Source organism: Dendrobium catenatum, unplaced genomic scaffold (assembly GCF_001605985.2).
Source record: "Dendrobium catenatum unplaced genomic scaffold, ASM160598v2 fragScaff_scaffold_744, whole genome shotgun sequence".
NCBI classification, from domain to species: Eukaryota; Viridiplantae; Streptophyta; class Magnoliopsida; order Asparagales; family Orchidaceae; genus Dendrobium; species Dendrobium catenatum.
In genome coordinates, this window is record NW_021319206.1 from 410,791 (window position 1) to 424,691 (window position 13,901).

Sequence of the window (13,901 nt, forward strand, 5' to 3'; positions counted from 1 at the left end):
GAGCATGAGATTGAGGTTGATCAGGAATCTCCAGGTTTTTGTCCTTTTTGGTTATAGTGATTCTTTTGTACTCAGGACTGGATAGATGACAGTTCATAGTGTAGTTCCTGAGTATTGTATATGATCTTTTGAGATATGAATCGACTTGTACATTGATGTTTTAAATGTTATAGATTTTTTCTAGACTGTTTGATTGAAGTCATAGATAGCTCTAGTAAATTATTGATGGATTGCTTGAAATTCTTTCCAAGTTAGATCTTGGGGCGTTACAGTTATCTTGAGAGTTAGTTTTAAACTTCATTTTAAATCCTGAGTATTGTATATGATCTTTTGAGATATGAATCGACTTGTACATTGATGTTTTAAATGTTATAGATTTTTTCTAGACTGTTTGATTGAAGTTATAGATAGCTCTAGTAAATTATTGATGGATTGCTTGAAATTCTTTCCAAGTTAGATCTTGGGGCGTTACAGTTATCTTGAGAGTTAGTTTTAAACTTCATTTTAAATCCCTCTAATGTAGCGACATCCTAAGAACAATAATTAAGGATCCGTCTAACGAACTTAAAAAATTCTAGGGGCTAGGATAGATCACTGATTGACATGAAAACTTCAACATCTAAACTTAGTGATATCTTGAACATCCCAGAATTTTCTATGAATTTTAGAGCTCTTTAGACCCCTTAATTAACAAACCCTAATTTACCCAACTATTAGGGCCCAATACCTTCTAAAAATTTTAATAAATCAATTTCAACTCAAAAAATACTCATAATAGCTTTAATTGTTTAAAATTTAATTCTTAACCTTAGATAAATAGGGCATCTTAGTTTGACCTCAATCTGACCTTTAATTTAACCCCAATAAAAAATTATCATTTTACCCCTATTAGATAATTAAAAATTATTATAAATTCTAAATTTTCTCAAACACTTGGGAATATCTTCTTAGGTCATTTCTGACCATTGGGGGTGTTTCCAATCAATTTGGAGCCAATTTCGATCAAAACTATAAAATCACCCATAATCAGGCAGTTTCAATAATTCATTAATTGCTCAAAACTTTGAAAATTCATATCTTTGCATAGGAAACTCCAAATCCAGCAAACTCAAAGCCTAACTACTCACCTTAAGCCCTAGTATTTACCTACATGTTAGGAACCCTTAACCTAGCATATTTTTTATAGTGACCTTTTTGGACCCCCTCAGCCTAGCACCTAGGAGGACACGGGACCTTCCAAAATTGATTAATACAATTTGAACTTCAAATATCACAACTTTAAGCATTAAAAAGTGGTCAAAAAACTAAATTAACTAAAATGGATCCTAATTCATTAATGTTTAAACTTTAAATAAAACTTTCTTTTATGGCCTTCAATAAATTCTAACCTTAGGCAATTTGAAATGATCATCTTACATAGGACCTATCCAAAACCACACAAGTCTTACACGCACATATAATTATTTGCTAGGGCACCACTTCTAGATCTAGGCTAGGTCGGTGTTTACTTTTCTACTGTGTGTCTGATTTTTCGATATTTCATTGTATGTTATGAAAATTGATTGCTGTATTTGCTTACTCTTACTACACTATGTGGATTGATATGGTTGTGTGTTAAATCTACCCCTAGGTTAGGGATGATATATGTGTTATTTTTCCTACAGGTGGTCATTCTCATGTAGCGCTAAATAAAAGGGGGGCAATATCATAATTTCTAATAATGTTTCGTACAGGTGCTTCAAAATTTGCTCAGCCCCCTAAATAAATGAGGGCTAAAATCATAAAATAATAACTGCTACATGTGGACTATTTAGACCTCATAATTAAGAGCATGGAAAAGGATGACTATAATGATTACTTTTCATTTTTATATAAACTGCTTGGGCTGATTAAAACTGCTTGAAATTTTTATTAGGATAACCTTGTATGAGAGTTTAGATTTTTTTACTGCTTTTCATTAATGTAAATTATTTGTAATATTGGTGAGAGTTGTGAAAGTGTATTTGAGTTGGGATATTCTTATCTAACTCGAATTCCAAAAGAAGAAGACATCCTCAAAGGGGAGAGTCTTCTTCCATTTAGAAGATTGAGTTTGGAAGGCTTTTTAATATCCAAAGAGAAAAGGCAATGCCCTCTTAAAAGGTGGAATTATCTCTTCGTTTGGATATTCAAGACACGACAAATCAAGGAGTCCAAGGAGGAGAGATCCAAGGAGTCAAAGGAGGAAAGATCTAAGGAGTTTAAGGATGCGAGATCCAAGGAGTCCAATGAGAAGAAGTTCAGGAAGGCTGAAGACCCGAAGACCTAATATCCCACTCAAAGTTATTTGCGTCAGTCCTAGGCTTAGAAATTCTGGTTATTGGCAGTGGTGCTAGGCCACTTTATTTTTTGCAGACACTAGTTTGTAATTAAGGGCAGTTGGCCTATGGACATTTATTTAATTAGTTTGATTATTTCTTATGTGTTTTATTTATGATGTGTGCCTCTAGGGTTACATATTTTTATTAGTTTATTGGCGAGCTGCATGCCAATTTTGCTTTAGCTTAGATTTTGTTATGCTCTCTAAGGACTATAACATTTTTCTACTCATAACAAATATTCAAAATTTTAAGGTTTAACTAACATAGAAACTTAACGAATCTAGGGAACTATAAAAAATGTCCGGGGTCGCATGCATAATGATGCATTCCTCTGTCCTTCTCATAAGACACCTTCCTGCCTGCGGGTAGATTCTGGATAATCTGACATATAAGAATGAAGTGCCAGACTTGGGGAGGCTCAATCTTTTTTAAAAATTATTTTATATAAGTTTATTTATAAAATCTTATGCACATCTGATTTGGATCTTCAACCAACATGCATTGCATTAGAAACTAACTAAATAAAATTTTAATTGCATTAGCTAGTAGCATTTACCCTACATAAGTACAAGGCCAATTAGAAAACTCTCTAGACGTCAGCCTTAACTTCCAAAAACTAAACCACCCACCTATCTTTCATAAATAACTTAACAGCATGGTTTTAAATCGATTAGGTGGTTAGCTAGCTCACCAATCCAGGCCGGGATAAGTCCAGGTTTTACACTATATTAGCTAGGACACGGGTGTTAGTATGCGTAGAACACTAAAACCAATTTAGATTTAGGATTCAAGGCTACTATATTCAGTCTCGTAGTATGCCTAAATAGTGGGTAAGTCCCTTCTCTTCGGGAACTATGAATCCTACTTATATGCGTCACATGGATGGCGCCACCTCCATCTTTCTCTCACGTATGTGTCGAGTGCTTGATTTATTTTCTCTAGTTTCTTCTCAGTACCAGTCCCTCTGAATGCTGGTGTGAACCACACATATCGACTGAGCCATTTAATCCCTTTATTTCCTTTTGAGTACGACTTCTTAGTCTTCATCCATGTGCCAATCCCATTTGTGGAAAGGATAATGTATGATCCTTAATCGAGAGTCTTCTTGGGCTCCGGCCGGAGATGTAATTAACCGCGGGGGCTTGCGCCCGTGAAAAACTGAATTCCACATCTACTAAACCCCACTCGAGCTAATGTATCGGGTGGGGGAAACCTGTGCCTGTGATTAGGCCATGCATATTATTACCCATCGAGGTGCGTAGGCAAGAGCCGCTATCCTCTATGGTTAATCATATGTAGGGTCTAATATGCCCTTCCATCGACCCATTTGCGAGGAGCGCGGAAGCCCGCGATCTTCTCTATCCCTCAGGGTAGGTGCAGTCGTATACCCCTCCGCAATCCTATAGCCGTAGCGGTGCTCTTCTGAAGAGCACTAGTCTAAATAAAGTCGGACAGTAATGTCGATAAAAACCATTACTACAAAAAAACTTTCATCATGTGAAGAATCAAGTCGAGCTTCTTCGAATTCCTTGCATCACATGCCCGATTAGTGTCACATAAGTAGGCTCTTCTTGTTCTTCATCATCTAGCCATTTGAAGAACCTACAATCATCCTCAGTTTGATTATAAACGCACTTATAAAATTGTCTTCCACTGTTAGGCCTCGGTGGCAGGTAAACACGACACATTTTAGGTGGCAATTGCAATGAACCTTCGACTGCTGCATCTGATTTTTCACAACCGATGAATTCGAAGAACTCATTATAACCTTTATAAAACCTGAATAATTGATGAGAATTATACATTAGATTTACATAGCAGCATTCAAATCAAATATGTCTGGCATAACCTGAATCAGAGCAGGTTTTAACCTATTAGAACTACAAGAATAATCACGTTTAAAGAATGCTATTGTATGCATTGCTTCAGGTTTTGAACTACAAGGGAAATTTACTATACATTGCTTGCTATTGTATAAATTTGATTCACTGCTTTAAAAACTACTTCCTTGCTTTGAAAAAAAAAAAAATGAAGGGCACATATTAGGCTCCCGATCTCAAAAGCCAAAAAAACCACTACAAACTCCCGATCTAAACTTTTCTTTATTTGCAAGGTTATAGAACCTGACGCAAACATCTACCGAACGCAGGGAAGCAAACAACAAAAAAAGCTGCTTCCCTTCTTTAAAAATTGCTTCCATGCTTTGAAAAAAAAAAAAAAAAAAACGAATCGAAGGCACAGATCATACCTTCTCTCGATCTCAAAAGCAAGCTACAGACTTCACCTTCCTCCCCTCTCGCGATCTCCGAAATCCTCGACCACTTACGCCATGCCGCTCTCTTACATTCGCCGCAAAAAGATGGGAGAAATACGACGTGAGGTTCGACCTAAACGGAGTGGTAGAAGTAATGTATAAAATGATTTTTAGGTGATATAAGAGTAATATTAAATTTTGAGATGTTAGATATATAAATGATTATAAATATAGTGATATGTAGGTAAATTTCCCATAAAAATATCAAATATTTTGATGTTTTCTTCACAAGCACAAATTAGACAACATAATTTTTATGACTTCGCTCCTAGTATTCTTTCAATCATGCTCCTCATAATATAACTTTTTTTTTCGTACACAACTAAAAAAAAAAGCCACTAGAAAGTAGAAACTAGCCTATTAGGCCTGTTAGGTCAAAATAAGTTCGGGTTGAACTTTTGAAACGGCATAACTAGTTAACTGTACAGTTCGGATCCGAACCACGTCCGTGGAAACCGAAACCAAATTCACAGTCAGCCAAACATTTTTGCATACCGGCAAAGACCTTACGTCGATCCCGCGCAATCCGTTGGGGCTTTACTGCGTGTTCGTCGGACTGCGGGAGAATGAACTACGGGATCCAGTTCCGTCTTTACCAGGAGTAGGAAGCAGGTTCGTCACGGTAGCCGGCAGCGGCGCCGCCCCTTATTCTCATGAATTATGCGGACAATTCTCTCCCATTCCAGTCCTTCAGGTGAGCACCATCCCGTCGTTCATAAAAGGGCTACCATTTAGCTTGCCCTAAATAGATCAGAAGTCTCGTTCTCGCTTCCAACAAACAAAAAGATATGGAGGAGGACAAGACCGGCGCCGGAAGCTCATCTAGGGTTTTACAACCCCACTCGGCGGCCAATCCTTCTATCGTCTCCCCACCTCAGGCGCAGCCGCCTACCCCGGCTCCCACTAAAAAGCCCGCAAAGGAAGCGCCGGCCGCAGGAAAGCGACAGTTGTTTACTGTGGAACTGAGACGGGGCGAGACTACCATCGTTTCCTGGAAGAAACTTCTCAGGGAGTCCGGTTCTGCGAACGGGGAAACCTCTGCTCTGATTGCCGATAATCCAGTTCCTGATACCCGGCCGGTCGGTGGGGTAGGCTTTTCACGTCAGATTATGCCATTTATTTGCAATTTATTGGTCCTTTGCTGTTATTTGGAATTGCGTTTTCTTTATATTATGCAATTTGGTTGTGTTCTGTCCATTTGGGTTGCGGAAGATGGAAGATAACTTGTGTTAATCTTCATTTTAGATTTTCCGTGTTACCATGCTTTTGGTAGGCTTAATTGGATTATTCTTGAACCTGCTTGACTTTTGGGAAAGCTCTTGGTCTAATTTTTTAGGGTTTCTCCTTATAAATTTTTATTTGACTAGGTTTTTCACTCCAAACAAAAAGCAAAGGTTTAGGGAGTTTCTCATCTGTGTTGGAAATTTTTAACTGAGAATATTAAAGGACTAGTCTGTAAGAGAAACAAAGCAGTGAATTATCTGAAATGTTTGTAAAAAATCAAAGGAAACATAAATTCTTGTATTGCTAAACCTTGTAAAGTGGTTTGACAAAGCTACATATTAACATCTCCGTGCATGAAAAGATAGTTTTACTAATATTTTTTTTGGGAATATAGTTGTGCTAATTAAAACATGATCCATTGTTTGGAAATAACAATACGTACTATACCTGTGCTGTTTGATCTTTATATATTATCAATAGCTATTAAATGTCGGTCATGGGCATCAGAAATTGAAGTGTTAAGTCAAGAATGTACTCTATTTATATATTCTACGTTATTTATGGCAATGATGATCAAGTGGATTCTTAATAACATATCGCATTAGGAAGCACATAAAAAGTCACTACTTTGCTTCACATGATTGCTTCATTCATGAACTATCTGTCAGCCCATTACCTTAAAAAATGCTTGCGGCAAACTGAGCATTAATATTGACTTGGAGCACATTAAAACGATGTTTTGTTTTGACTTTGATTGATCCGAATAGCTGGAACTTCTACATTTTTCTGGTTTTTCATTATGACAAATTGCGTCTATTATTTGCATATCTGTAATCTGTCTTTATGTTGTAACTTCATCTTTGCTTTAAATGTTCAGTTGTTGATATCTAAATATCAATTTGTTCTTTAAGGTTCATCCAGGGGAGGATGATTTAAAACATACATTACAGCCTCCAAATTGCTTTAGTTCTGTGATTGAAAAGATTGAAAGATTGTACATGGTATGAAATTTTTAGTCCTTAAAGATTTTGTTTTTTCTCCTATATATGCTAAGTTGTACAAAAAATATATGATGATTATGCTTTATTAAGCGCTTGATTTCACTGAAATCACTTATCAACAATCCCATTTTTTTAAAGTACTCAGTAATTTGTAAGACTAATTGGTACTAAATTTTGAATCCAGGGCAGGGAAAGCAGTGATGAGGAAGAACGTGATGTTCCAGATGATGACCAATATGATACTGAGGATTCTTTTATTGATGATACTGAGTTGGTTGGTTTTATTAGTGGTCACTTTTTTTTTCATTGTTTATTTTTATGATGATCTTTTCTTTCCCAAATAAAAGAATACCATTTTCTTTTGAGCTTATCATTTGCTTGATGTCCAAGTTATGGTGCTGATATTCTTTTGTAAAATATCATCTCATCCAAATTTTTTGAGAACATCTTCACTTCTGCGGTATCTTTATCACTCCCTCCCTTCTTTATAATGTTGATTTTGAAGCTTACTTGGGAAACTTTCTTGATTTACCTTTTTTTACCAATCTTGCTATGCCTATTTCATTACTGTGTGCTCCTAAAACCACCTTCTATTTCCATTGTTTATGTTCAAGCATTTTTGAGGTCAAGCTATTCATGGTTAAGTACTTATGAATCCTATTCTATGCACTGGGAGATTTTCATTGTTTTCTTGTTTTTATTTTCTTCGTTGGCATTCTATCTATTATCTCCTTAATTTGCCCTTTTATTTAGCTGTTGACATATCAAACTTATCTTTGATGTGCTTTGAAGATGGCGATTTATCACAATTGACTTCCCACGTAATTGAGAAGTAATACAAAATGGCATCAATAACAATCACGATCCGTTTGTTATGAATAAATGATAATACCTTATTTTCCTTATAACTGATTAGTGGCTAGCCCATTAAAAGGCTTGCCTCTCCTGTTGCCGTTTCTGCAAAGGAAAAACCATGTCTTTGTCAAACTCAGTGATGCTTTCTTAGAAAGCAAATATATTAACATAAGCACAGATCATTGACGACCAGGATGATTTCTATCTCACCATACAGACCTAGCATTAACTTAACTAATGCTAGAGTTGTCAACTTTATTCATAAAAAACAAGCAAATCGTAAGACTTTTGTTTGTGGCAGAAGGCATTTGAGTATATATGAAGATTGGACATGATTTTTGGAAAATAGAAAGCTACTTTAAATGATGTAACAAGTGATGAGTACTTTTGCCTAGGGGGATGATGGATAGACCTTTATTAAGTGGACCCCCTTCTTGATCTTCTTTTTTCCTTATTTGCATAAATTCACCTTTGAATTGCTTTTATCTTTTCCTTGAATTGACCCTCAATGGAAAGGGAGATGAATTAGGCTTGTAGAGAAAGGAAGGTAAAGAGAATCTAGGTAGGAATTTAAGTTGTAGGGGGATCCCGGGAGATGATTTTTAAACCTTGTGTTTTTGGAAGTTGGAAATCATGCCTAGAGAGAGCATATTATGAGGGAGACTTGGTATTGGAAATTTATGGCAGGAAAGTAAGATTTTTGTGTGAAAGAGAGATGGTGAGAAAAGAGAATAGGAGGCATAATAATAATAATTTTCATTTTAATTTGTTATAGGATAAAAAGATATGGCTTCCTGTACGAATTTGTAGAAATATTGTACATTTAGACATATCTTAAACTTAAATGAGGATAATTCCTAAAAATATATTGATCCATTTAACATGAAAGAAAGAAGATAAGTTGCCTAGTTTAAGGAAAGAGATAATGCAAAGTATTGGCTGAATGATCTGAGTGCAGTCTGGATTGAGAACTTGTCATGAATCTTGGATTTGATATAGCTTGTGCTGCGGGAAGTGCGGGGGTGGAGAGTTGGGGTAAGGGTCACGAGCTTTATTTTCATCTTTTTCTTAAGTGCATAAAATCATTATCATGTTTTAGAGTTGCCAACAAGTTTGAACTTCTTTAATTCATTTATTCATTAATTCTAAAACAAATTTTTTATAAAAGCTTGATAAATGCACATTTTATTGCGGAAATAATCTTGTGTAGATGAATATATTTTCATTTCTTTTGAGTATTGATATCTTATTTTTAAGTTTTTAAAGGCCAAGGTATTTTAATTGCATCTATAGGATGGTGTAATGGGTTACCTGTGCTGGAAAATGTTTTAATTTGTCTGAGATGGCACCTTGTGGAAAGAAATTGCATTAAAGTTGATAAATGTCTCCTGAAATCCTCTATGATAAGATATAGCTTAATGCATGTTAGCATGATTATAAACTGCGTTACTGGTCTATCCCCTATTGAAAGGTTTCAAAGCTTTGAATGGATGACATTTGTCCTTCTTTTTGTAGTAACAGTGATATATCATTTTTCATTTGGATTGCCAAAAGCGTTGCAGTTGCATCTGTAGTAAGGAGAAGTGAGTTAGTTTATCAGAAAATTCTCCCATTTGTTCGAGAGTCCAGTTAATGAGGTGAATATTTACGACATTAGGAATAAATATTCCTGAACTATGGCTTAATACTTGATGCTGGTGATTATAAACTGAGTTTCAGGCCTTTCTTCTGTGGAAAATTGTAAAGAACTATATGGAGACATGCATATTTTAGATCTAGTAAGTGAAATGTTGACGTGGAAACTTTGAAACATGGATACTTCATATATTTTCCCTTTCTTATTTTTGGTATAAGGTGTTAATTTTCCAAAATACACTAGGATACCTTATTGTTTAAGGTAAAGTTTATGAACCTTTTATTTTTCGAACAATTGCTAATATTGCAAACTTCACAGCAATGGATGCATGCAAGTGGATTACATTTATATAAAATTAAACTTTTTTTTTCCAGAAACTAGCATTCTATGTCATAATCTTTGATCTAATATAGTTAGTTGAATACTTGTAAAGAATAATGGATAAAAGAATTAACGAACTCGTTCCCTTAGTTGTTTCAGGTATAATGTTCTAATATTCCAGAATACGCTAGGATACCTTATTGTTTACACAAATCTGTGAATGCCCTTTTACCATCACACAAAGGATGCATACTAGTGGATGATATGTATTTGAATTTAGTGAAGCTAGCTTTCTATTTCATAATCTTTGATCTAAGAGGTCATGGATAAAAAAAAATAAGAAACTCTAACAAAACAAAGAGTCTGAAGCCAATAGTTGAGAAGTACAAAGATATGAATACTTAAAAGTCAAAACTATGAACACCTCCTTCCAAAATAGTTGTTTGATCAAAACAATGTAAAGAGTTTTTGACCATCCTCGTCATAGTGTACTTTTGACTTTCTGCAAAGCATTTCACCTCTTGTTCTTTATGCAACGTTAATGTTGAACAAGCATTTCAATATGTCCTCTGCTATGCCCTATAAGTGCATGCAGGTGATTCACATGGCATGATCTGATTTTGTGGTGGGTTTCTTAAAAGACTTATGCTCTGTTCAAAGTTTTCTGAGATATCTTGATATTTCATATATGCCATTGTGGCTGTATCAGATACCAATATTCCTGAAATTATCATTTGTAATATTAAGAATATCAGCAACATATAAAACAAGGTTCACTATATTAGTTGATGAATGGTGGATGTAGATAGAGTTATCAACTGAGCTACTTTGATGACCAAGAGTAGCAAGCACTATTAGAGTTTATTACACTAGACATGAAGATTTTATTTTAACTCATAAATGGTTTTTTGAAGTTTACTAATTTTGTTCCCTCTTCCTTGATTAAGTTCTTTTAATATATTGTATTAATGCTAGGACGTTCCCTAAAAGCGACGTGTTGTAATACAGTGAGAAGTGTGCAAGGGCTGCTGCATCGGTGCCTGGATGCAGTGTTAAATAGGCAAGTGTTCCCACGTCATGGATGGATGTGGGCAAAGAAACTAATTCATGAAACAAAAATTAGGTTAAGATCTTGAAATGTAGTGTTCCCTTACAGGTAAATTAATGAAATTAATTGATATTATGATTCATATGAAGATAAATATTCTATGAATTCAGGAAACTAAATGGGTGAGAGAGAAGGCTAAGGAGATTGATAGTTTAGGTTTTAAACTTTAGTATTATGATAGAAGTCGTATTAGAAATGGTGTAGATGTGATTATATATAGAATTGGAGATAAAATTATAGTTTTGAAGATTATTGTTGATAGTAAGATTATTATTATTATAAGTGCTTATGCTCCTCAAGTAGGTTTGGATGTGTTCAAAATTAAAATTTTGGAATGGTTTAGAAAAATTAATACAAAAGATACCTCTTGAAAAAATAGTTTTTATTGGGGGAGATTTAACAATATCGAGTAGTGGTGCGACGGGTCTCGTGGATTATTAAATGGTAAACATGGATGATGATAGATAGGGAGATAGAACTTATTCCTCACAGAAGTCACCCCAGAAGATTGCTAGGGAGGCACACAAATGTGTATGTATGAATATTGACAGATTCTCTGATGAGTGTTATCCCATTAATGTTGTAATCTCCCTTTGCTACTTCAACATGATTCACTTCATTGGTGCTTATAAGTTGTGCTTGAAACGCCTCATCTATGTATGATTTGAAAACATATTCTTTGAAGGAGAAGCTAGCCAACAAAAACAATCATTGAAGAAATTAATAAAACTTGGAGCCATATAAGGGTTACTGTTATATCTAATGATCAGATATTAGGAAGAAATGCTTGATTAATATATCGATAAATAATTCATATAATATAATTTTCTTGAAGTGCATAAAATCATCTAATTAGGTGAAGAATGCTGAGTATCTTTGTGAATTACCTAATGGCGTTGCTGAGGAGATAGGAGAGAACTTGGTGGTTCAAATTGTGATAGATAACACCAATGTTTATAGGTAGCAGGTTGATGGAAAAGACGAAGCACTTATATTAGACCCCATACACCTCGCACTGCATAGATCTCGTATTTGAGAAACTTGGTAAGTTGCCAAAACACAAAAATGTATTAAGTAAAGTCAATAAGATCATCAAATACATATTTAATCATTCTTGAGTTTTGACACCTATGAGAAAATTATCAAAAAGATTTGAAGACACGCTGCAATAAAATTTACCACAGCTTATCTGACTTTGCAGATTATACTGCAGGCAAGAAAATTTTTAAAGGCTATGTTTGCTTTGACCCAGTGGTTGAGTTATGTTTGGGCAAAAAAAAAAAAGCTAAGAGAAAATAGATTATGAAAACAGCTCTAAATGATAGTTTCTGATAAAGTGTATTATAAGCTATAATAACAACTTAGCCACTGGTTCAAGTATTGATGATAGTTGATGTTGAAAAGAAGCTTGTTATGAATTTTATATATAATACAATGGATTAAATAAAAGAGCTGATTGCCCACAATTTAGAAGGAGAAGAGGGTTGCTACTAGGAAATGTTTATTATATTGATGAAAAGTGAGAGGTACATCTTCATCGCCATTTACATGCTGCAGGATATTTGTATGAAGCTTCAATTTCATCATCCAAATGATAAGTTAACAATTCTTGAGATAAAATTTGGTCTATAGCGTTGCATGGATAGGCTTATTGCTGTTGCATCTAAAATTGCAAATTTTAATATGCAAATGGTTTCTGCTAGAAATAAGGAGGGCTTCTTTGATCTTCAGCAAATGAAATATACAGTTGTAAAGCGATCTTTTGGTAAATTGCTTTGTTTTTCTTTGCTGGAGCGAAATTCATTTTTTTAATTATTTCTTTTACTTGTGCTTTTTTCTTCATACTTCCATTGAATGACATATTTAATTTTATTATAGAACTCTAGAATTACAACAATTTGTTGTTATGGTTTGGGGTTAATATGCTCTTTATTCGTATGTGAATGTAATGCTATTGGAGCATGTATAATCAAGTTCATATTTAAATAGAAATCGTATGATAACCTTAAAGATGAATTCCTTGGTATGTATCCTGTACAACAACAGACTCAAGGACGAATACTTGAAGAATAGATTGATAAAGGATGATGAGGATCATTTGCTTTGTGAAGGCATGCCATTAGATGATGATGTTTTGTTGATGATGAAGTTGAGATTGCACCATTTGTGACAAGAAGAAGATTTGAATGTTGATTTTTTTGATGGTACTAGAAATAAAACATTTGCATCCAACACAAGTAACAACAAAAAGAACCAAAAAAAGGGTATATAAAAAGAATTTAATTTGTTAAAGTTTCCTTAATTTTAATTATTATTCTCATTTTTCTATTGATTACTAATATTCGGGGAAGAGGATGATGAGTGATATTGATGAAGAAGAAGTAGATTAGGAGACCTTTGACCACACAAATGATGAAACACAGGAAAAGGCTATTTGATATGACGAAGGCTCAAATGATTTCCCTTGAGTGATGGCAGCATTGATGATTATTGATTTACTATCACAATATTGATGAGTGCGGAACTGGGAATGAAGGAACTAATTTTGATTTGAACATTGTTAATGTTTAACTTGGAGTTAGACTTAGTATTTTATGTTACTTTTACTCAATTCTTATATCTTGTATTTTTTCTCCATACTGATTTTTTACATTAAAATTCTATTTCATGCAATTTGTCACTTGTTACTTTACATCTTGCACAATTTATAGCCTCATATGTGCATGAATTTGTTACTTTATAGCACAATAGAATGTTAATATGTTATTCTGTAATATATTATTTGGTTCTAATGCTAAAATGAAACTTCTACCTTTCATTTTCACTTTATGGAATTTTTAGATTGTGAGGTTTATGCCTCAAAACGCCTCGAGACTTACACTTTGCCTCATTAATGGAAAACATCTCAGTATCCAATTACGTGATTTTAAACCTCAAATTATAATAAATCTTTTAAGTGAAATTAGTATTGAAGAAGTTTTCATATAAATATCTAGAAACCTAGAGGTTGACTGACGGCAAAATTCAGCTCCCATTTGCCAATGAAAAACTTCTGAGAATTATGTGGGTGCTTATGTATCAG

The 13,901-nt window shown here is 34.3% G+C and overlaps 1 protein-coding gene across 1 annotated transcript in view; it reads left to right on the forward strand.

The window, feature by feature from the left end:
• Nucleotides 1–5,113: 5,113 nt before the first annotated feature.
• The window catches only part of LOC110093964 (ubinuclein-1), a gene marked incomplete at its 3' end in the record, with an annotated part of 38,382 nt that continues 29,594 nt past the window's right edge, over nt 5,114–13,901 (forward strand). Inside the window, 3 exon segments of the mRNA XM_020819039.2 lie at nt 5,114–5,762; nt 6,810–6,899; nt 7,084–7,173. Of these exon segments, the coding sequence (XP_020674698.1) occupies nt 5,463–5,762; nt 6,810–6,899; nt 7,084–7,173 (480 nt within the window).